General features: G+C 33.2%; 1 protein-coding gene across 1 annotated transcript; it reads left to right on the top strand.

Moving 5' to 3' along the window:
* Nucleotides 1–313: 313 nt before the first annotated feature.
* LOC6047940 (cuticle protein) lies at nucleotides 314–10,424 on the top strand. The gene is made up of 3 exons (XM_001864890.2): nucleotides 314–423; nucleotides 3,041–3,250; nucleotides 9,043–10,424. Exons 1-3 carry the CDS (start codon nucleotides 412–414, stop codon nucleotides 9,274–9,276), a joined length of 456 nt encoding a protein of 151 aa, XP_001864925.2. The 5' UTR covers nucleotides 314–411; the 3' UTR covers nucleotides 9,277–10,424.
* Nucleotides 10,425–25,550: the final 15,126 nt, after the last annotated feature.

The raw sequence follows: 25,550 nt of genomic DNA, 5'->3' as shown, positions 1-25,550 counted from the left end.
TGCGCTCAAAACAACCCCCTGAGAGTAAGAGCCAACTTGAAAAAAGAGCACAAAATAACGTTTTGACACGATCACGTTTGTTTTTCCTCTTTTTTTTATTTTGAGTCGTTTCACACACATTTTTTCTCTTCTTCTATTTTCCAAGGTGGAAAAAATAAGTTTCACTTTCTTTCGCGCGCGCGCGCTCAGCTTCTCTCTCACCTTCCTTCGAAAAGCTCTTCAGGAGAGCTGCGAGAGAAGCCCAGAAGCCCCCCGCGATGGAGTGTGGATCACCACCCATATAAAAGAGTGGAAATTTAATGGTTTATGTATCAGTCAGTCAGTGACCGTTCGCAGTGAAAAAACAGTGCCCCCGTTTCGTAGGTCGTGAAAACAGTTGGACAAGTCCTTGGTGATAACATTTGTGCAAAAATGGCCTTCAAGGTAAATCGGAGTGAAGGACTTTGGAGATTTGTGAAGCAAATGGTTAGGGCAAAGTGCAATTTAGTTCAAGATTGGAAAATATATAAAAAAAACAGAGACTGTAACAAGTGCTGGGAATGCAAAAAATAAACATAAAATCGTGGATTATAAGATGTTGTAAACAAGCAGTTCAAAAGTGAATTACAAAAAAAATCAAAAAAAGAGTTGCTATCTTGTCCAAAAACGATGGAAGTGAACAACTAAAATCAAGATGAGCTCAACAGTGGGGCTAAAAATAATTGATAGTAATAAGTGAATCAGACATACTTTGAAATGTTCAAATGTTTGAATATTTGGGATTTTTATAAATTTATTTTTGCATTTTCGTTGTGAAACTATTTACTTTTCCTGTCATTCTCGAAATACGAAATGGCCTACTTTTTGTAACAAAAAATATCAGTACTGATAAGTATTTTTCTGGTAAACCTTGTTGAATAAATTCAGGGGAGCCATGCTCTTGTTTAACAACTAAAATTGATGAAATTAACAAAATGGTTTATGATATTGTATATTTTTTGATAAAAAAGCAAAAGTTACTTTTATTACATTTTTTTACCTTCATTACCAGCGACTCAGTTTCAGATGAATCTGAAAAAAAGTATTTGGTATATTTACTGTTCAAGAGAATATAACTTAAAGTTTTTCAATTCTCATTGATAATAAAAATGTCCTTATCAGTATCTAATACAAACATTAAGTACTTATGTATTTTTCCATAAGTTATCTGAGTCACTAAAATCATTGGCCTCTTAACCCAATAAGAGGAAAAAGGTTCAACAAACATTGTGCTGTTTAAATCACTAAAAAGTAATCAAAAAATCTCTTTGATAATTTTTATGAAGAAGTAATTCATAAAAAGAATTAACTAGGGTAAAAAAAGCGATTTATTTTTATTTTAAATGAGTTTTCTATTAGGGTGGCCGTCTTACCTGCATCTCCTCTATTTACTGAAATTTTTTGTTTTTTTTCAACTTATTACTTAAAATACTACATTGATTTCATGTTGTTAATTTGGTGATTTTGTTCGAGAAATCAAAAAATGAGGTTTTGGTTGTCGAGAGTTCGAAGTTCTCTAAACATATAAAATTATCTAGACCAACACAAAATAACCTTTTTGTCTTCCTCACCTTACTGAGGAAAGGCTATAAAATCACTCGAAAAATGATCTTATTAATTTGACTTCGTAGACCCACTTTCACGTAAACATATCGACTCAGAATCATGTTCTGAGCAAATGTCTGTGTGGATGTGTGCAGGTGGGTGGACAAAAAAATGTCACTCGATTATCTCCGGACTGGATGAACGGATTTTGACCGTATTAGTCTCATTCGATCCGTCTTGGGATCCCATAAGTCTCTATTAAAAAAAAAAAAAACGATTTTGCCGTATGTCCGGAAGATTGTAAAAAGGGTGGTTTTTGCAAGAAACCCTATCATGTTAAACATTTTCAGAAAGGTATTAAAAAGACCTTTCCAATAAGCCCAAAACATTGAAGATCTGACAACCCTATCAAAAGTTATTAGCACTTAAGTGTTATTTATACACTTTTTGGAAGCCGGATTTCAGATATTGTGATTGAAATATTCTCTGTATATTCCATGCGAACTATCGTTGGATAGGTTTTTTTTTAATCAGACCTTGCTGATTAGCCAGAAATATTGATAGTCTGCGAACCCTATCAAAAGAAATGAGTAGTAAAGTTGATTTGTTAAACATGTTATGGGGGAATGTTGCTATTTTTACTGAATGTATTGACTTTATGAATGTGAGGAAGGCACCAACCACCTAAAGGTGGATTAAGTAACGGTTGTTTTTAAACGTCCTCAAAAAACATTTCTTTGTTTAAATCAATAAAAATAACCCAAGTCACGACACAAAAAAAAATATTCAGTATTTTTTGTAAGGAAGTTGCTCAACAAGATTTTAAAATTGCCAAAAAATTAGTTGATTCATGAATGAATGAAACTAATGGCAAAAAAAGACTAAATAACAAATTACAAATCAAATTGTATTAAAATTTTCACTTTCACAAAAAATATTACAATACAGAAAATTCATAAAGATATGCAACAGTCGAAAAATTGCATTTTTTTATGTTTTACATCTAATTAAAATTTGCATTTCCGTTATCATTTATTTAAGGAATCACTGTAGTTTGCCGTCATAGTAATTATTTTATAGCAATTTAATTTTTTTTGCACTGAGGGCTTAAAATCATCAAAAAGGGCATAGATCGTGGGCTCGATTTAAGATTAATAAAATTAAAAAAAAATCTACAGGAGCCAAGTTATTATCCAATATTCCATTTCTTTTTAAAATATGCACGACTTAATTATCGCGAATCGAGATGATCATAAAAACATCCAGTTCGATGTTGGGGCTTATAACCATAAAAGCAAACCAGTTGAATTACTCCCTGCAAAGCAGCAAAGTAACAAGATAATTAACCAATTTTCCAATCTTGATCAAAAGCAACCTTTACATAACCCAACATAACTACGACGTCGATAACCAAATTACTGCTGCAGCAGACCCACTGACATTGTTTTTCTTGGTGTTTTTTTTTCGCTCCTTTTAGTTTGTAGTTTTTGCTTGTCTGGTGGCGCTTGCGGCCGCTTACCCCGGCAGCTACGGCGACTACTACGGAGCGGAACACGGCGTGGCGGAGGAGGAAGCCGGCGCCGTCGACGAGCACCAGTACGGACAGATCGCGCGTATCTCGCTGGACGGCGGTCACGGTCACCACGAGTACGCGGCCCACCACGAGGATGAGCATGTGGATTATTATGTGAGTAGATTTGAGGGGAACATTGTGACAAATTTCAACGCTTTTTAAAATATCACTTGATTTAAATAACTGTATAGAAGGAATTTAAACTTCCTTATTATTTATTAATTAAACTAAAATGAAAAAGTCTACAACTCTTAATATCTTTATTTTCTTTATTCACCTTTTTTCGAGTGCTTAGATAACAATTTTTCCTTTATCTGCAAGGAATGAAGGAATGAACTTTTTATGAAAAAGTTTGTTGATAATTATAATCTATTTTTTTCCAAATAACTAATACATTTTCCTTCCAAGTGTATTGCAGATAAAAATATTTAAAATTTAGCAAAATATTGTAGCAACAAAAAAATATACAAGGTGAAATTTTATCAATTTTTTTTTCTGTGTTTTTAGTAAAGTTGTAGGTTATGATTAGAACTTTTCAGATAAAATTAGGTACCCGGAAAAAGTACGATTTTGTTTATTTAAATTTGTAAAATTTAAAGATAAGTTCCCTAAAAATGGAATTATGAATTATCCAATTTTTCACATGTTTTAGGGGACTAGAGGGGATGGCGCAAAATCTGGTACCGTAAAACTGGGTAACATCGAAAGGATGGCGGGGTGGCATTGACAAGATTATGTGTTTTATTGCAAAGTGTGATTTAATAAAAACGGAATGGTATGTGGACATACTGACTTTGGAAGAGATGTGATCAAAGTACATCAAGAAGCAGTATTCACCCAAACATCATGAAGCAGTTTTAACATTTTTTCAAAAGTTTTGAATGTAAGTTAATTATGATTAGGAAAACAACACAATTTTACGCTAAGAACAGTTAAAATTATTTATCATTTTACAAGTTCTAACTGTTGTCAAATACAATTAAAAAATATCTTGAGATTTAAAACCATTTTCAGTAGAACAAGTTTTATATTAATTTGAAAAATTTGATATTATTTATGAAAAATAACAAATACAATTTTTAATGATCTAATTTGAAACTTTGTATCAACCTGAAATTTATAAACATTTTATAAAAAGCTATTGAACTTAGTTAAACAAACATTTAATTGTGTATTTTTCGAATGAAACATTCAAAGTAACCTTATCAATGGATAAATAGACATAATGAAATGAATACGCACACTTTTAGGCAAAATTAAAAAAAAATACACAGTGACTGTCAAGGTCCACCCAGTTTTTAAAACAACAATTTTCATTGAAACTGTTTTTAAAGTACTATTGATTTTGCCTTCCTCGCCTTACTGAGGAAAGGCTATAAAATCACTCGAAAAACGAAATTCTTGATTTCACCTCCTAGACCCACCTTCATGTATACATATCGACTCAGTATCAAATTCTGAGCAAATGGCTGTGTGTTTGTGGTGGGATGTTGATTAAAAAAAATTGCACTGGATTATCTCGGCACTGGCTGAACCGATTTGGACCATTTTGGTCTCAATCAAACCGTCTTGGGGTCCTATAAGTCACTATTGAGAATTATAAAGTTTAGTTAAGTACTTCAAAAGTTAGGCTCAAAAAACGATTTTAACAAAAGATTGTAAAAAGGGTGTTTTTTTGTACGAACCCCCGTCATGTTATACATCTTTAGAAAGGTATTCAAAAGACCTTTCCAACAACCTCAAAATATTGAGGATCTGAAAACCCTATCAAAAGTTATAGTCACTTAAGTGTTATTTATGTGCTCATTAGAGGCCGGATCTCAAATGTCATGATGAAAACGTTCCCAAGTATCAATTTACGTTTTAATTCACTCTGGAAGAATATTTTAAGAGTCTCTGGAAAGATTCGAGCAAAAAACCGCTTTATCCTGAAAGCAGCAATAAAGAAGAGTTAAAGCAGCAATAAGTGTAAAATGGACCATTTTAGGAGGTTGTCAAGAGCGTATTTCAGGAGAGTTCTAGAGCCAAACAGTATTGCTGTTGATATTTAACGGACTCTCCAGATACTCTCAAGAGCTCTAATAGAACTTATTCTAAAGCTAATCAAATTTATAGCTTTATTGAAGATCTCTTGGTAGCCGCAATAAAACATGATTTAAACTTGTTTATTCTTGATTAGGATAAATTATATTTTATCAAGCAAATATGGGTGCAAGATTTACTTCATTAAATCCAACTATTCTTTGAAACTTTAAACGACAAATGGTTAACTTTATTCGGTGACATGAATATAATAATTATATAAATAAGTGTTTGATTATCGATTCAATCATATCGGGAATATCCATGCCATTAAAATTTCACCAATCAATTTCTAGAGATACCTCGAAAAAATAGACACCGAATACATTATTCTGTCTGAATAACTCTCATTTTTCATAAAATTAAAGCAAACTTTTCTTGTTTAGCTGTAAACAGCATCATGGCGTCCATCTAGGTCGCTTTTTTTCATTTAAACATGGCGAAATTCGTTAAATCTATTTGTTCTGACTTAAAGCTATTAGAAAAACATCTTTTCTGGAGATGTTCTTGATCAAGAACAACGTTTCTTGAAAAGCTCTTGTTTAAGATTAAGCAAGGGGTTCTAGACTGAAGTGAGCTTTGACATAGTTTTAACCCAGAGTAAAATTCATAATACTGCGACCGTAGCGCATGCAAGTTTTAGCCCACTGGAGGTAGATCCAAAAAACATGTGCTGGCACATTTTCGTCATTTTCGTGAATAACGAGTTTTCGTCAAATTTGAATAAAACTAGGATTACGTTCAGTTCACCGTTTTTATTTATTTATAACAACAGAAAAGAATACTTTTCTCTTTTTTCACTTGATGATTCGGAAACGCCTTCCAATGTTCAATGCCGGAAGCTCACAAAGAAGCACAACACTTGTTTCATCACCTCACGAATCTAAATTTGACACAATTTAATCACTAACTCACATAACAATTACGAATGCAGTATGATCTTTTTAAATTTAATGAAAGAGCTTGCCCAGCACTTTGGAAACGTCCGATCTTCTTGATGCTAAAAGTAGACTGAGTTTGACATTTGAAAAGTCAAGACAAAAAGATTTCGAATAAAGCTTTCCCTAAACAACTTGGTTTTAATACGGATTTGGTCAAGTCAATTTGTTCTGGGAATATATTCTTCAAGATAACTGTAAGGACATAAAAAAGAGATTAATAAAACTTTGCTCCATGTTCTTCGAGAACATTTCAAGATTTTTTCAAGATAATTTTAGAACAGTATTTTGCTAAGCCCAAAAAGACTTAATAAAAGCTTTTATAAAAGCAAGACGCATTTTTCAAATGTTTTATAAAAACTGATAAAACTTAGGAGCATTTGAATTGCTACTTGGGGTTGTCCGGATCTGTCATGCGACCCTTCGTTGAATGGGTTATCAAAAGACCTTTCTAACGAGTCCAAAAGATTGTAGATCTGACCACCCTATCAAAAGTTACAAGCACATAAGGGCCCTGAATTATGAAGATCTAACTTCCAATCTCATGGTATGAATAATTAATCAAGTTGATAGAACACTGAAAGGTCCGCTCTTTTGTATCTATTTTGGATAGTATTACCCTCACCTAAGGGTGGATTAAGTAACGTTTTTGTTTTTTTGTAAAAACGTACATGTTTTTAAAATATAAATCATGAGACAAGTCTTAACATTAGAATTATTTGGAAAACAAATCCATGCTACCACCATTTAAGGTACCGAAGATATATCTTTTTGAAAAAAATAAATGTTGGCACATAAGTTTTTAAAAGTCACTTAAAGATGAAAAATCAAATTTTCAACTGAAAATGACTTTACACAACTTTTGATAAAGTTGAAATTTTACGATTTATCTTTCATATTTTTACAAATTAAAAATATTTTCTGAAGGAAAAGCAACGCCGAAAAAAAAACGAAAAGCTGTAAAAAATTTCCTAGATTTTCTGTTTTTTTAATTTGCTGGTTGGATTGCTGTTCACGGTGTGTTTCCTAGAACAAACTTAAGATAAAAAAATCGGCAGGTCTGAGATTTGGCACCATGAAATAAGGGCACTTTCACGACATTTCGTTGGGTGTCTAGAGCAACTTTTTTTTTGAATATTTCCTTTTTTTTGATTTTATATGATTTTTCTTCAGAAATTTCGCTGAAAATTGATGGATTCTTGTCCATATCCATAATATTTCGCATGAATTTGCCATGAGATTATATATTTGACATCCTTTCAAAAGTTTCCGAACTATATTAACCAGATTTATATTTAGCTTTCCTTGAAAAAACCTCAATTCCAAATTGAAAACCGCAATGCGACCACATAAAATAGTTTCTTTATTGTTATGAAAATACAGCATCAGATTGCCCGGATAAAAAATTTGAACAAAAAACAATGCTAAACTTAGAACATTCCATAAAAAAGCAATTTCTTACCAAAAAGGTTCAAAAATATTTTTTTCAATTCTCTTCCATATTACACCATGGCATTTTAAATTTGAATCAATCAAATTGTAGAGAACAGTTTACACAAAAATTTCTCTCAAAAAGTAATATTTTGAGATATGACCAATTTCTTAAAATAAGAAGTGATTTTCTCCAAAATTATTGGATAAAAATGTATAACAACACTTACAAAAACCATTCTTTTTACAATCTTCGCGAACTTAGTCAAAATGTTTTTTTAGCATAACTTTTGACTAGACTAAACTTAACTAAACTTGCTGATATTGAATATAGAGTTATGGGAACCCAAGACGGATCGAATGATAATCGAGTGACAATTTTTTGTCCACACAGACATTTGCTCAGAACTTTAATCTGAGTTGATATGTATACTTCATGGTGGATCTACGATGTCAAATTAAAAAGTTCATTTTTCGAGCCATTCCTTAAAAATTTATTTTTTTTCGCTGTACCTTTTTCTATATAAAGTCTTAATTATAACCTACAACTTTGCCGAAGATACTAAATAAATCAGAAAATTTCTTCTCTAGAAACATAACGAAGTTGACTTTATAGCTGTCGGCCACCATTGCTAGTACCAACCACTAGTGTATTCCTTTTTATCTGCAATGACTTCGCCGCCCTGGGCTCCTAAGTGTATGAAAGTATGGCACGGAGCGACGGCGCCGAATACCCATATTTACACAAAGAATTTTAGAGCGCCCGCCGCGGGATTCGAACCGGCGACCTCTGGATTGTGAGTGCAGTGCGCGGTCCGATTGATCCACACGGGCGGGACAAAGAGCTATACGTTATACTGACTTTTTATCATACACGTCAGGATTTGAAAAATCTTACCAGGTAATGGTCCCCACCCCCTAATCTAATCTTACCAACCAATCCGGAGTCCGGTGAAACCGGAACAATCTTACCACTGATGAAACTCCACCGACAAAAAAAGCCACGCCAACCTGAATCCGAAACCAAACAAAAAAAAAAACAAAAATAAAAAGAAACCGGAAATGCGAACTAATCAAAGTGCGTAAGTTCCCGGAAGTGTGACGACACGGTACATATTCTCGTATATTCACATGTCCATTTTGTATGTCTAGTCCTTAAAGTTGTAAGGAGACTTGTATAAAAAATAACTCATGTTGCAAAATGGCTTCTTTTGACAAAGGGCAAAGTTTTATCCAAATAAAAAAAAACAAAGAAAAGTCCTTTTGGAAAATGTAAAGAGTTACTCTACGGTTAACTTTGTTCAGCTGAAATGCGTAGCCAAAAAAAATAAGTATAATGTAGTCCAAATGGAAATGCTCCATAATAAAAAATGTTCGAATTGACAAAAACGGAATTGAAAACAATTCAAAAATACTAATTATCGATTTCCCTCTTTCTTTCCCCTCCTCTTCCAGGCCCCACCCAAGTACGCGTTCAAGTACGGCGTCAACGACTTCCACACCGGCGACGTCAAGAGCCAGCACGAGACGCGCGACGGTGACGTCGTGAAGGGCCAGTACTCGCTGGTCGAGCCCGACGGTTCGGTCCGTACCGTCGACTACACCGCCGACAAGCACAGCGGCTTCAACGCCGTCGTCCACAAGACTGCCCCGGTTGCGCACCACGGTGGCCACGGGGACCACTATTAGGAGAACCTGGCTTGGCATTTTTGTTTTAGGAGTTAGTAGCCTATTCTTACCAAAAAATATGTTGTTTTTAATGAAGAAGTTGTAGCAGAAGAAGAAGAAGTTTAAGTCAGTCAGCCGAGGACACCGACCCTGCCGACGATGACGGACCTCGGCCATGCCATTGGACATTTCCCGCATTGTTTTTACTAGAGAGGGAGAGAGCTTTTTGAGGGAGGAGAGCTTTAGGGAAGCAAACATCTTGAAGAGGGCTCCGTTCGTTGTTCTGAACTGTGATACTCTCCTGTTAATTGTTAATTTTTCTTGTTAAAGAACGAATTGAAGATTATTTTTGTTATGTTTGGTATAATTGATCAAAATTTGTATGAAACTACTAATTAACGAACGGATCCTCAAACTAGGAAAAAGCTACAACCGGAGTTGGAACACGCAAGCCTGACTCCGGAAGGACCAGTTGCACCAGTTTTATGTAAATATCCAACTTATCGAACGCTCAGTCACGGAAAAAATAATATCAAAAGCGATTGGAAGCAGCATTTTTGCCTGGTTCGGACTTGGACAAGACCTGTTCGCTGAACTGAAATTTCCTCGATTACGAAAGCCGTGACTTTTCCTCCCCGTCGATGGGACCCCACTGACTCCGGAGGGGTCAGTGGCGCCGAGGTGGAAAAACAGGAAACATCAACTGCCTTAAAAGATCGCGACTCGACCTGTTTGGTGTGATGCAACACCATCTTTTTCCTGGCTCAATTGCTGCTGCAGTGCAACTTGCTCCCATAAACGGTTCTTCGCCGTGCAGAAGCTTTCCTCCCCCAGCCTCCCCATCACTCTACTCTAATTCATTTCCACAAGTCTCACTTTCATCGACCACATTCACACGCAAAAAACCCGTCGGTATTAGGAAAAATGAAAGGAAAATCGCAAAACGCAGCACAAAAAAAGAAGCAAACTTGTTACTTGTATTTATGTTGATATGTTTATAGCTACCGCTCTCTGATTAATTAGTAGCGTCGTAATGCACATGTTGTTGTACATCTATGTTGTTAGCGATGTAGTATGATAGTGAGCTTATGTTGAGAAAAAAAATGAGAAAAAGAAGAAGATATGTAAAGAAGACGATTCAATAAATATGAAACAAACGAATGAAATGACGACTGTTGTTTTACTTGCAATTTTCACATGTTTCCTTAGCTGGTGATTAAAATGAGGGTTTTTTTTGTTAAATTGACCGTGATTTTGTTCTCCTGGTAACCAAGATTGATTAAAGATCGGAAATATTCAGTTTAAACAGGTACAGAACATGATCAAAGTTATTTTAAATTGTTGTTTAGTTGGATTAGTTCTTTTGTTCTTTCAATTTGGATTAGAACTCTGGAAGAGTTTGGTATCATAACAACATTTCAGAAATAATGTACCACAATATTTACAAATCAATTCAGATTTATTTGGTTATCGAAGTGTGATGATAATATTCTTTTGAAATTTTTAGTATTTTCTACTGTTGTGAGACAATTTGTCTGGTTTGTTGAGGACTCAAACATGAAGATTTGATAAGTTGAAGGCTGGTCTTTTGAAGTTTGAATAGCATTTTTATAGAAGCGTTTCCGTTAGGAAGTTTGAATAAAAATAAAGTTTAAAATGTATTGCAAACAGGCTACTCAAAATCAAATCAAATTATTCGCTCGACAGCATTGCCTTGGCGTTCTCGATTACCGTAAAACGGGGTGACTTTGATAGCCGGGGTGACTTTGATAGGTTTGAGATTTTTCCGCAAAATGAAGAGTACAAATTAAATTCGTACGGAATGGTTTGGAACCATACTGACCATGGTAGAGAAGTACTCAAAGTACCTCAAGAAGAACTTATCATGATATTTTGAAAGGTTGAAAAAGTTAGTTAACTATTATCAAGAAAATGTTGATGAAAGTTGATGTAAGGCAATTTCATTTGAACAAATTTCATATGAAATGTGAAAACTTGTGATTCGTGATTCGAATTTAGTTTGAAATGTAATATAAATCGATAATTTTATGAACAATACTAGATTTAACGAATTTCAGGAAAAATTCCAACTTTTTAACAACTTTACCTAAAATTTATATGTATTTTGTTAAAAATCCTTAAAACTAAGTTAACTTAATATAAACATTGATTTTTTTCTTGAAAACTATATCATCAACTATAGTGATGGTTCATTTAACGTAAAATTGAAGTTTGAACACCTATAATCTGATTTTAACAAGAAAAACTATGACTTTCAAAGTCACCCCGGAATTTAAAATGAGAATTTTTAACGTAACTATTTTTCTGAGCATTATAGAAAAATAACTTTTTCCAGAAATAGTGCATGAACTTTGTGTGGCCTACCCCAGTACACGTTTTAAAAATTATAATCTTGAGAAAAAATTCCAGTTGGGAAATATTCAAAAAATATATTGAAATCCTATCAAAGTCACCCCGGTTTACGGTACGAGATTCCTACTCGAAACTAGGTGTCCAAAAGCTTGCAAACCTCTTTTTACATCTTAGCTTCCATCCACCCCGGGATTCGAACTGATGACTTTTGGATTGTGCGTCCAACTGCCTACCAGTGACTCCACCGAGGCAGGACCCAGGGAGACGACTCCTACACCTGGACTGAGCTATCGACCTAACCTCTAGGTTAGACCGGGACCAACATAATAAGAAAATAAGAAGGTTTTGTTTGTCTGCACTTTTTGGTGGGAACATAACTGCTGAGTAATCTTTTTAATATTTTTTTTTTTGAATTGATGAGCATTATAGTGTCTTCAGCATAGTTGTAAATTATATTAGGACTTTTCAGAAATTATAAATTGAACGGAAAATAAATTCCTAATTTTTTATTCACTTTCAATTATTTATAGTTGATTTTCCAAAGCACATTTTTTAAAATTCCGACAAGTTGTTGTTATGTTTTAGGGGAATCTGGTACATTTTGCCGATAGTTGCCGATTTTTTTGCTTTTTAAATCGCAGGAATTGCTTGCATTTATTTTTGGCTGAATATAACATCGAAATCTATTTATTTTTTTCAATTTCATCTCCGCTTTTTTTATTCAAAACCTAATCTCACAGGAGTAAATGCAAACATCACTAAATTTATGAATTGTCGAAACTGCTTTTTTCAAATTTATAAAAAGAAGAAATTTTCTTGTTAAAAATGTTTTTTTAAGAACTGCTCATTATAAAATAAAATGCAAAAACTCAAGAAAAAATATTTCAAAAATGTTTTTAAACTGCTAGTTTTTTAAGGAACTACTTATAGCAAAAATGCAAATAATTAAAAAATTATTTAACAAAAATTTCTTTTTAAATTATTCACAAAACTTTTCATGGTTAAAAGAACTCAAAAACTATTAAAAATTATGAAAAAAAAACTTATACCAAACAATCAGTTTTGTTCGAAAGAATGCAAAAACCAGAGAAATTTGTTTTGAAAAACCAATTTGCTTTTCAAAGTATTTTGCATGTTAAAAACATTCCGAAAATTCATAAATATTTTTTAACCAACGGATTTGTAAATCTGGCCAACGCTTGATAGAATATAAAACTCTCAAGCATATTTTTCAAACCAAAAACTGGTTATGTTAGAATTTAATTTTAAATATCTCAAAAATAGATAAAATTATCTGTTTTGATTGTTGAATGAACTGGCTATAATTTAAAATTTTGTTTTAAAACCACGGTGGGTAAGAAGGGGATTATTATGCAACTTGCATGCACCTCGGAAATTCCTTCTGGAGGTTGTTGGGGGGACTATTCTGAGTCAGAAAAACCGATTCCCAAAATATTCTGTCGGTGAAAACTGATTTTATCTCGATTTGAAGTTAAAAAACATAATATATCACCTAAAACCTCGAAAATACGTCTAAAATCTTAGTCTAACTCTGGACAAAGAAGTTAATTTTCATCAAGATATCAATTCTTAGTTCCCAAAATATAATCCTGACATAGTACACCTTAAATCGGTCCATTACATGAGTCCCAGCGTCATCAGGAGGTGTAAAATAGTGTTATTTGAAAAAAAATATTTTCAATTTGCTCCGGTAAATCAACTGTCATGTCTAAATTTAAAAACTAATGTTGTAGCATTGTTGCAAATAAAATGAAGAACAATTTTGCAGAATAAAGTATGACATTTTATCCATTTTCAGTAAAGTTATGTCTATTTTAGTGGGGAAATTGCTGCCAATTTTCAAAATTCTTCGATATTTAACTCATTCCTGTTATAAACAGCTACTACGATCATACTCAGTAAGATGTAACAAAATCTACTTTTTGGCGTGCATTCAGGGGCTGGTTAAGGTGGCCGTACTGCGCTCAAATCCCAAATATGAGCTTGATTGAACTTAATAGGAACTATGCATTTGAATTTTACATAGGATTCAACTCGTAAAAAACATGTTTTTCAAAAATGTAGATTTTTTAGGCACTTTGGCCGTTTATTGTCAACATCATTGGCGTGTAGGCCAGATCCTTGCGCATGTTTTGGTATATATAACATTGAAGTTTTGAGCAAAATGGATTGGCGCGTCGCCTATCTTTTCTGCTGATCCGTTTTTCGAAAAATTTCAAAACTTTGAAGGCCTGAGCTCCAGAGTGCGTCAATTCTATGTTATATATACCAAAACATGCGCAAGGATCTGGCCTACACGCCAATGATGTTGACAATAAACGCTTCAGTGGCCAAAGTGCCTAAAAAATCTACATTTTTGAAAAACATGTTTTTTACGAGTTGAATCCTATGAAAATTTCAAATGCATAGCGACAGCTCCTATTAAGTTCAATCAAGCTTATATTTGGGATTTGGACTCAGTATGCCCACCGTAACCAGCCCCTGAATGCCCGCCAAAATGTAATTTTTGTTACATCCTACTGAGTATGATCATAGTAGCTGTTTATAACAGGAATTGATTAAATATCGAAGAATTTTGAAAATTGGCAGCAACTTTCTCACTAAAATAGACATAACATTACCGAAAATGGATAAAATGTCATTCTTTTTTCTGCAAAATTGTTCTTAATTTTGTTTGCAACAATGCTACAACATTAGTTTTCGAATTCAGACATGACAGTTGATTTACCAGAGTAAATTGAAAATATTTTTTTTTTTTCAAATAACACTATTTTACACCTCCTGATGACGCTGGGACTCAAGTAATGGACCGATTTAAGGTGTACTATGTCAGGATTATATTTTGGGAACTAAGAATTGATATCTTGATGAAAATTAACTTCTTTGTCCAGAGTTAGACCGAGATTTTAGACATATTTTGAGGTTTTAGGTGATATATTATGTTTTTTAACTTCAAATCGAGATAAAATCAGTTTTCACCGACAGAATATTTTGGGAATCGGTTTTTCTGACTCAGAATAGTCCCCCCAACAAACCCCAGAAGGAATTTCCGAGGTGCATGCAAGTTGCATAATAATCCCCTTCTTACCCACCGTGAAAACTACTTTTTTTTTTTTGTTGAGAAACCGGTTTATTTTTAAAGAACTGGTCATGTAGAATACAAAAAGTCATAGAAATTAATAATTTTTTTTAAATAGTTCAAAGAACTAGTCAGGCTTAAAAAAATATTCTCCGGAATGGTGTTACAATGATTTCGGGCAACGTTTTTTTTTGCAAATATTCCGGGAAACTAAAGGAAAATTTTAAATTTGTTGAAAACTAGTTAGATCTGATTAAAAAAACCCCAATAAAATCATTTGAAAAAATCGTACAATATTTTAAATTTTGAATGATTCAAGATGCATATTTTTATGTGAAATATTTAATTTGTATCAAAGTGTCTGGTTTGAAGAGAACCCAATAAAATGATTTCATGACTTTTAGCAGTAAAACTGTTTCTTTTTATTATTTTATGCCACATGAGGAAATAACGATTTGCTTAAAAAATAACTTTCAAGATACTACCTGGTGTAAGCTCGTTAATTGAATTGTAAATCATTAGAGTTTTATGAGTTACCTTAACAATCTAACTTGTGGTGTTGTTCTTAACTCAAATCGCCGTTTTCTAATCAAATTACAATCCAGAGTCTCTTTGAAATTCGTTAAGATGTATTTTTATTTGAAACATTATTTTTAAATATTTTTGTTTCGTCATTTTCGGCTCACTCACAATTTTTGTTAAGTATTTTGAAACACTTTTTTAGATCCGTAGAAATGATCAATAAACATCTTCATCGAAACATTTTCACAAAAATATATTTTTTTACTCTCGGCTCAGCTAAAAAAATTAAAAGGCATACATTTGCCTGTTTAAAAAAAAAGTTTCTGCAATCATGAAAATGTGAATGTTGATATTCAACGTAAACTCTGTTTCCTAATCAAGAGTTATTCCCAATTTTGAATACATCAACCATTTGAATTAAATTTAAAACTACCATTGTGTTATATTTCCAAAACATTTCCAATAAATTTGGTGCCGAAAACTTAAGAAACTAAATACTTTCTCTTGAACTTTTAAAATTCCCTAGTAATTCCAGGAGACGAGATTTTTTTAACTAAAAAACCCGATTTGTTGAATATCATATCAATTGTTTCAGCATTTATTCAAAACATACTTTTCTTTTCAGTTTGATGTTGGTGCCAATCTCGAAAAGATGTTTCGAATTCTAGATTTTGGCTCATTTTGATGGCATGAAAAACCTCATCAAATTTGCGCTTGGTCAAAATATGTCGATTTGAATTTTGATTTTTTTCGGGGTTGAAAAAAATAATTTTTCTTAAATCGTTTGTCATGAACAAAAAAATTAACACCATCTAAAACTCCCTTCAACCTTTCATTTTCAAATTTCGCAGTGTTCAAACTTTCAACTCACAACAACCCCTTATCCGACTCAAGTCAAGCCCTCCGTTAACCCACTGTGGGTTTCTTGGGGGCTCGTTTGGTGGCACGTGGGACTTTGCCATGGTGTCGTGCGCGCGTGTCCAACGTACCAAATGAGCCAGGAAATTACGTACCAAGCGTAATCCACGCGCGTGCACGGCCGGTCGGTCGAGTGTGCACTAGTTCATCAAAACCCAAGTCGACCCATTTTCCTCTAATCTGTAGCTGGAGGGCCCCCTTCAGCAGATTAGCTCGTAAGTGTAAGCAAACTGTCGACAGTAGAGCGTCCAATTTCCCGTCCCGGGAAAAAAATTCCCGGGAATTCCCGGGATTTCCCGAAAAATAATATTTCCCGTTTCCCGGGAAATTAGTAAATTTCCCGGGAATTCCCGAAATTCAAGCGGAAGTAAACATTTTCCTAACTTTTCGGTCCCAATGTTTTGAAAATTTACAAAAAAATAATGCGAGAACCTAACTTGATTTTATTCATGTCAATCCACTGTTCATATTGAACATAGCAGAAAATAATCCATTTTCTTTTAGGTTTTTTCTGATATTTTTTTCTGATCCATTCACATCTTGAAATAGATCTTGCTTATTTGTTTGGCAATAAAAATTACAATTATGGAATGAAAATAAACTATTTTAGGTCTGGTCGAGCGTTTTAGCAGAATGCATTACTGTGAAACAATTATATTTTTGGTAACTTTTTTTATGCGAAAATTTATGTTAAATCATTTGAAAATAAGTTATTACTACCCTCCGGCTAAGATCAGAATTGAGAAGAAGGCAATTTAAATTGATTTCAACTGATTACACTTATATTTAATTTTGTTGAAATTTTGTAGTTTTTAGATTTTTTTGGCCCCCTGATTTTTCGGACCGTTTTGAATGAGGTAACCAAACATTTTTAAAAATATTGTGATTTCATGAAATAGTGTTCCAAGTGAAAAACCACGAGAAGTTCGATTTGTAAGATGAATTCTATGATTTTATTCACTTATTCTTAAGCTGAAACCAATAAGACTTGTTCTTTGCCATGAAAAACTTCATTTCAGTATGATTTTTTTTAACTTTATGTGTCAATGTCATTCTTAAACATATTCCCTCGAACTAGTCGCAGTGATAAATTTAAAAGCATTTTTATGGTTGTGGCGCTGTGGCGATTTTACTTTCTGATTAAAATTTGATTAAAAAAAAAATACTCCTTAAATGATATTTTGTGAAAAACAGCATATAAATTTGAAAAAAAAATTGTATATTTTTTAATGAAGTTGTATGATTTTTTTAAAGCAGTCAAGCCATTAATTGATCCTCACACTCATCTTGAACATTAAAGTTGCTGCTCTATACAACTTTGTTGCAAAATACAAAACAGAAGCAGAATCAGAATAATTTTCGATGAATTTCAAATTTCCCGGGAATTCCCGGGATTTCCCGGGAAATTTGTTAAAAATTTCCCGTTTCCCGGGAATTTTTTAACCCCGGGAAATTGGACGCTCTAGTCGACAGACAAGCTCAACGGTGGCGAATTAAGCAAAAACACTAGACTGGAGACCGCTGCGCGATTGTTATCCCAGGTGATGATGCTTCAGGGCTTGTTGTTGAGCAATGGAAAAACGTTGAGTTTGGATTTATCACTATGATCACCTTAGTTTTTTTTTTCAGTGGGCTTGACTTGAACGATGTTTGAATTGATGGCCGTGCAGCACACTTACTCGTATGGGGTGGTGGTGTGAAGCAACATGATTATGATGACGCTTAAGAGGCACTTAATTTTCGATTAGTAAGATCATCAGTGAAGAAGCGTTGTATTAAGTGGGATGATTTTTTTTGTTTAGGTGGTGAAGAAAATGAAGGCAATTGGATGAGGTTATGTTAAATATACAAAAAGAACAGTTATTCAGTCCCTACTTGATTATTTGAAACCCTGACTAACCGAAGATTTGAAAATAAATATCATATCCGATATTTAAATATCCAAAGGATTAAATAGATACTTCAGATAAACGAATCATGTATAAAAATGCTTTAGAATTTTTATTTTTGATAACAAATTTAAATTCAGTGACCAAAGATAATTTGAATTGGTTGTGGTTAATGAGTTGAATTGTTGGTGGTCATATTTTAGGTCAGAGTGGGACTGTCTGAAAATTCAATTATCCGGAGTAAATTTGGCGAGGATTTCAGATAAACGAGTACGGACAGTAACTTCATTTTACAATAGCTTGTATATTTGACTATTCCTTTTTCAAAAGAAGAAATTTTAAGCAATTAAAATAACATTTTACAAATCTGCGCAAAAACAACGACTAACTATTCCTGACAGCTTTTTACTATTGGGCCATTGCAAATATTTAATCAGGCTTTATTCGATTCTAAAAAAAAAACGTTGAATACACTTTTAAAATTTACAGTTTTTTTTATTTTCACCATGTTTTTAAGTTTGTTGCATTATTAATCACAATTGAACAATTACCTTTTTTTAATAAACTCAAATGTTCGAGTAAAATAAAACAGAAATTATGAAATAATATTTTTCCAACGACTTCTATTTACTGTAATTCCATTATCCTTCTTAATTTTGAAATTCTAGCAATTTGTAAGCTCAGAAATTTCATCACTTTTGACTTCATGCCCAAGAAATATCACAAGAAATTACACTTGTTAGGGACTCCATAAACCAGAAATAAACCAGAAATTTTCAAAAATTGACTAAATTCAAAATAATACATGGCTTAATAGCCTATGAGTTAAAGATGTTATGTTTCATTATTAATCACCCTATCAGGTACTACCATTCCGAAATGTTCCAAGTGCTTTTGAAAACATCCACAAGAGCTTTCAAGTTAACGCCAAAATGTATGCAACCAAGATGCAATGCACCTACGAAGCTTTTACAGCGGCGATTAAATTGTTTGAGATAGCCAAAAAAAATTAACAAAAAATAGTGTGCAAATAAATGGGTCAGAAATTTAAACAAATATCTAGAGTTTTTTAATGGTCCTTAAGCTATTGTGTGTCATATGTTTAAAGGGTCTTTTTATGAAAAAAAAACTTAAGATAAGTTATGAATAAAAGAAATTAAGATAAGTTATAAATAAAAAAAACTTGATGAAACTTTGTTCTTGTTTATTTTTCATAACGCAATTAAATTTTTATGAAGTTTTAAATCGTTTTGTAGAATCTTGTTAGATTTTTCCATTCTACTGCCAGCGAATTTAATTTTGAAACTTTCACTAGTTTAGAAAATATAGCAAAATGGAAAGGAAAAATGTCACGATTTTGGTTCTGGCCATTGAAAAAAATGTATTTCACTTGCAGATCCGTTTTCCTGAACTGCGGTATTTTTTTCAATCATCAAATTTTTAATTGTATTTTCTTATTTGAATAAAATTTTGTCCATGCATTTCTTGTACCAAATGAACCAATTAAAATAGTTTTTTCATACATATGAAAACGTATTTTTTTAATAACTATACTATACTATACTATACTTAAACTATACCTAAGAGCCGTGAAATTCAGTGAAAATAATCAAATAAAAAAAATAGTTTTATTTTCAGAACTGGTGGCCTTTTTAATGTTTTTTTAAATTACTTTTGAAATATATTCAAAAATATGTACAGAAGTTTTTTTTTCGAATTTATGTTTTTTGCATTTATTTCAAAAGACGGAACACGGCGTGGCTGGAACAAAATATTATAAACCAAGATACCCCATCGGAGATTTTAACGTAGAAAGTTGTGTTTTACCGGCCTGAATCAGAATCTCTAAATATGAAAATATTCTATCGGTGAAAACTTCGTTTTAAAAAAATCTAAGGTTTTTAATTTTTGTATGGGTTTTTAGTTGATCTGGCCTCATAGGTGGATCGATCCATAAAAAATATTTTTTATGTAAAATTTGAAGAAAAATCTCTCATCTTTTGTTTGTAAATCCGTTTTGATTGTGAAAAGATAAAAGACATCCGTCTTTTATGAGAACTTCGTTTGACCTTGAATCAGCCAAAATATGGTTGTTTTTTAAAATGGAATATCTTTTGACAATCAAAACGGATTTACAAACTCTAATAAGCGTTTTAAAGGTGAGAGATTTCTTTACAAATTTGATTAAACAATATTTTTTAATGATCGATCCACCTATAAGGCCAGATCAATCAAAAATCCGTACCAAAAATCAAAATCCTTAAAAAATTTGAATACGCAATTTTCATCGATAGAATATTTTCATATTTATAGATTCTGATTCAGCCCGATAAAACACAACTTTCTATGTATAAATCTCCGATGGTGATAATATTTTGCTCCAGCCACGCCATGTGGGAACAAATAGAACTCCTACTTTCCAAAATATCATATGTGTAATACTCTTCTCATTTTTCCTGAACTTTCTTATATCTCCAAGTTTTTTTTTTATTCACGAGCCTTTCTCTTTTTTTCATGTGAGGTCAAGGTCGAGTGGGGTACAAAAAAAATGAGTCCAACTTGCAAAATTTTTGAAGTAACACAAATTGCTTTACAGTCCAGACTCGATTATCAGGTTTAGTAGGGGACTTCGGACAATCGTATTAGAACAAAAAAAACATTTTCGTATTTTTTATTACTATTACTATCAAATTCGATTTCTGCAAACCCATTTTAGTCAAATATTAATGATTGATTGCCTACTAAATTTAAAAGAATATTTTTTCAATAATTCATCACCGCCATTTTGGCCGCCATATTGAATTTTAACACTCTAAGTTTTGGGGTCATTCTCAAGGTCAATATTAAAAAATAAGACAACGAAAAAAATGTCTTTTCTTGATTCGATTAACCGAAGTTAAATTTTACCAAGGCCTTCAGATAATCGAGTCTGAACTGTATCAATAACTCAAGATACATGAAAATGCATAATGGACATTAATACCAAAAGGGACAGTACAGTAATGCTACTTTAAAAAAAAATTGCTAAATATCAATGAACCTATGTTTAAAATATCCGTAAAGTTTTATAGTTTTTTCCGATCAATGGTCCCAAAATTCAAAATTTTAAAAACTCAAATATTGTCCAATTTGCTAAGGATTAAACGTACAAATTTGAACGTTATACAATGTATTTCAAATTGTGTCCAATCAATTGTACAAGATTGTTAAAGGAAATTTTATATTTTCAGCAATATTTTATTTCCCCCTGATTTTTTGAGGAATTATTGACAATAATATGAAATAAAATTCAACATATTTTAGAAATACACGTACAGATTTTTTAGCATTGGTATTCTATTCATCGTTTTGTTTGTATATGGATTGTTTTGCACTAATTAACCTCTACGATCACTTCAAAAACAGCCATTTGTCAATTAAACTTCATAAAAATACCTCCCAAGAATCCATCAAACTGCTCTCATTTGTCTGCACCCCAAAGCTATTTCGCACCCAACCTGGCGCTAGACCCAAAAGCAAGAGAAGAAAAAAAATCTCTTAATTATACCAACCATAAAAAAGTGCCAACACCAGCAAGAGGGGGCACTAAAACCGCAAACACAGCTCTCGTTCCGGTGCGAAAAGTTCTGCCATGCGGAAGCCCACCCCGTCCAGACCCCGGTCCTGCTGTCATCGGACAAAGAGAAGAAACTCTAATTTTGGCGTTTAGGTGAACGCAACTGAATAATAAAAGCAATAAATTTAACCGCCACCACACCGGGAACACCCGCCAAAAGACGGACGATTTGGACATTTTAGAAAGACACACCTTTAGTTTTCAAGGACAGCGGTTTTTTTTTAAGAAGGGGGAGTTTCATTAAGAACGTGTTTATTTTGCGTTCTTGGGAGGCACTTCTGATGGATTGAGGGTAGCAACTTGGCTTAGATTGATTTTATTTGAAGTGGGATTGAGTTTTAGAAAAATGTGTGTAATAGTTGCAATAAAAAATATAGACTCATGTTTATTGCACAAACATTATGAATAAATTAATCAGACTAGATCCCTAGCAGATGTCGATTATCCCAGGTCCGGCTCAATGACTTGAAGTCACTCGAGAATAACACCATTACAAAGTAGCCAAGCCCCCTCTTGAGAGTTCTATCACACGCAGAGCGCGATTAATCAGTTTGTTCAGGAGGGGTTCGCCGCCGGCGACGAACCCTCAGTCGTTGAAGTCTCCCTCGACATAAAAAAGTGCGCTCGATCGCTCAATAAATTGATTGTTTCGATAAATCATCGGCGGTGGCCTTTCGGAGGTACAAATTGGACCGCGCGGTGGACCGAAACCTGTACGGGAAGTACGGTCGTCGAATTCTTAACGCCACGCTAAGGGGGCAAATTAGGTGGAACCATAATTGATAGCCTTTGCGTGCTGTGCCAGCATAGGTCAATTGGCTACCTCGTATGAAGCTGCCACCGACTTTGGAATGCGCTGCCCGGTGGAAATGTGGGTGACACATGCGTGTACGGATACCTGCACCCTTTGAAACCTGACTGTGGAGTTAGTTTTAGGACTCTGACTTTTCAAGATTTTAAACTCCGACTTCGATACCGGTCTTGAAAAAGTAACAACTAAACCGAATCTGCGAACCATCTAAATTAGAATTCTCAACATTTACCAACTCAATTCGATTTGAAGATAATTTTAAGTCCCTAAATTTGTACAAGACTAGATATTACAAAGTTGGATCCCAAAGGGTCAAAGCTTTTAACGCCTTAGCTCCACCTGGAAACAAGATCATTATCGGCTGAATCTAGTTAGGATATTTTTTGTTTCTCTACCCCCTCGCAAATTGACAATCTAAATGGCACCCATAAACAATAGCATTAAATCTTGTAACGCAGAACCACCAACCAAGAGAGCGTTTGTTGATTTGGCTATTGGTGCGTTGGAGGTCCCTCCGAGATTGGAATCAACAAATATGACAGTGCCGAAATTCAAACCACAGCGCGGCCCATTAAATCGCGATTCAAAAAATTATAGCACTCACACCGGTGGTGGAGTGGTAAATTATAGCACGCTTGACAGTGCGGCATTCGCAGGTGAAACAATTGGGTTGATGAAATGTGAGGTCAGGAACCATGCTTAAGTAGGTTTTTTTTTTGTGTGTGGGCCAATCAGGTGTTTGGTTTACCTTGCAACTAGGTTTGATTTATTATAGTGCGATATTATATGCTTGATTAAAGGCTTGTTATCTGAACAGAATTATAGTAAAGCACAGGTCTTAATTTCCTAGCTTACTTTTATCCTAAATAATGATTAGATGGAATTTTAAATTAATTTGAGTAGATTTACAGAGCTTAACATTTTTTGTTATTTTGAATGTTTTTTTTTTTTTGCATTATGTTTGTAAATTCTTCTAATACTATCAAAATATTAAAATTATTGCGAATGAATAACTCTGATAGAAATCAAAAATTCAAAACCCAATATAATGCCTGTAAAATACGGTGTAAATAGCCAATCCACTATTGAGACAACCATTTTTGAGGTAGTTAGCTTTTGACTGTCAACGACGGCTTAAAAAGAGAACTTTATTATTACTATCATTTATCATTCGGGCCTCGTGGCGCGATGGTTAGCGGCTTCGGCTGCCGATCCCTAAGTTGCTAAGGGGCGCGGGTTCGATTCCCACCTTATCCTCCTGGCCTTCTATCGGATGGGGAAGTAAAACGTCGGTCCATTTGCGTAAAAGAGGTTTTGAGTGACTCACCACACATACCCTTCGCACCTAGAAATGTGCAGAAATTTGCAACAGAGACCACAAAAACCCCGGGGGTCGTTAAAGTGGATTGCTTGCTTTTTACTATCATTCGGAACTCACATTAAAATAGTAGTTTATGCAACAAGTTGCAAAAAGAGGATTTTTTCAGCAAGAGTCGTACATTTATCCAACGAGGTTCACCGAGTTGGATAAATACGACGAGTGTTGAAAAAATCAAGTTTTGCAACGAGTTCCATACAACATTTTTTGCAATTTCGAAAAACACCGATTGAGTGAAATTTTAAGTCAAATTTTCATGTATATTGTCAATAAATCGCTTAAATCAAAAAAATGTTGAAAAGTGTTACTTTTCAAAACAAGTGCTGAAAAGTTCAACTTTTCAGCACCCATTTCAGTGCTGAAAAGTAGAACTTTTCAGCATTTATTTTGAAAAGTGTTGTTATTCGATTCTGTTATTTTTGGTACAGAAAAGTAGGCTATTTCGTCGTTCAAGAATGACAGGAAATGTAAGTAGTTTCACGACGGAATTGCAAAATAGTAGTTTATGCAGCAAGTTGCAAAAAGAGGATTTTTTCAGCACGAGTCGTACATTTATCCAACGAGGTTCACCGAGTTGGATAAATACGACGAGTGTTGAAAAAATCAAGTTTTGCAACGAGTTCCATACAACATTTTTTGCAATTCCGAAAAACACCCATTGAATGAAATTTTTAGTCAAATTTTCATGTATTTTTCCAATAAATCGTTTAAATAAAAAAATGTTGAAATGTTTTACTATTCGAAACAAGTGCTGAAAAGTTCAACTTTTCAGCACTCATTTCAGTGCTGAAAAGTAGAACTTTTCAGCATTTATTTTGAAAAGTGTTGCTATTCGATTCTGTTATTTTTGGTAGGAAAAAGTAGGCCGTTTCATTTCTTCAGAAGGACAGGAAAAGTTGACAGTTTCACAGCGGAATTGCAAAAAAGAATTTCTGTACACCCATATCATAAAAATGTTCGATTCTTATTTTTTTTTTTCAAATTACTGATTAGATTTTGTTAACGCCAATTATGATTTAACCCAAGGTTGTTAATCGATAAAATTATCGTCGGTAGTATTCGCGTCAAACCATAACGATAGTTTATCGTTATCATTATATCGATAATTTTATCGTCGATTACGGGAGATGACTAATTTGTTAAGTTTCAGTAAGTTTCAAAGTATAAATATTGAGAATAATTTGTTCAATAAATACTGTATTTCTTCGAAAGAACTCAAATTTTCCTATTTGCAATATGGGTATCAAACAAAAAGAAATGTGCATGTTTTTCACTTTATTAGAGTATTTTTTTAAATAAAAAAAAATAAAATCTCTAAATATCATATATTTCCAAAAATACTCAAGTTTATATTACATTATATCATAATTTACATTATATGTATCAAACGAAGCAATATTTTATATGCCTTTTCTCTATATTAGATGTTTTATTAAACACTCCAATTTTCACAAAATATCTTTTTTTTTTCGAACATACCAACATTTTTTTAATTTTGCAATATGGGATTCAAACGAAGCTTTGTTTGTGAAATTCTCTCATTTTCACAAAATATCGTATTTTTCGAAAATACACAAATTTTCAAAATATTTATATGGCTATCAAACGAAGTGAAATTTTACATGGTTCATAAAATATTACTTCGTTTGATACCCATATTGCAAAATACGGAAATTTTAGAACAATTG

This window comes from Culex quinquefasciatus, chromosome 3 (genome assembly GCF_015732765.1).
Source record: "Culex quinquefasciatus strain JHB chromosome 3, VPISU_Cqui_1.0_pri_paternal, whole genome shotgun sequence".
In the NCBI taxonomy this organism is placed as follows: Eukaryota; Metazoa; Arthropoda; class Insecta; order Diptera; family Culicidae; genus Culex; species Culex quinquefasciatus.
The sequence above is the reverse complement of the archived record's forward strand: the minus strand, read 5'-3'. Positions and strand labels throughout refer to the sequence as shown.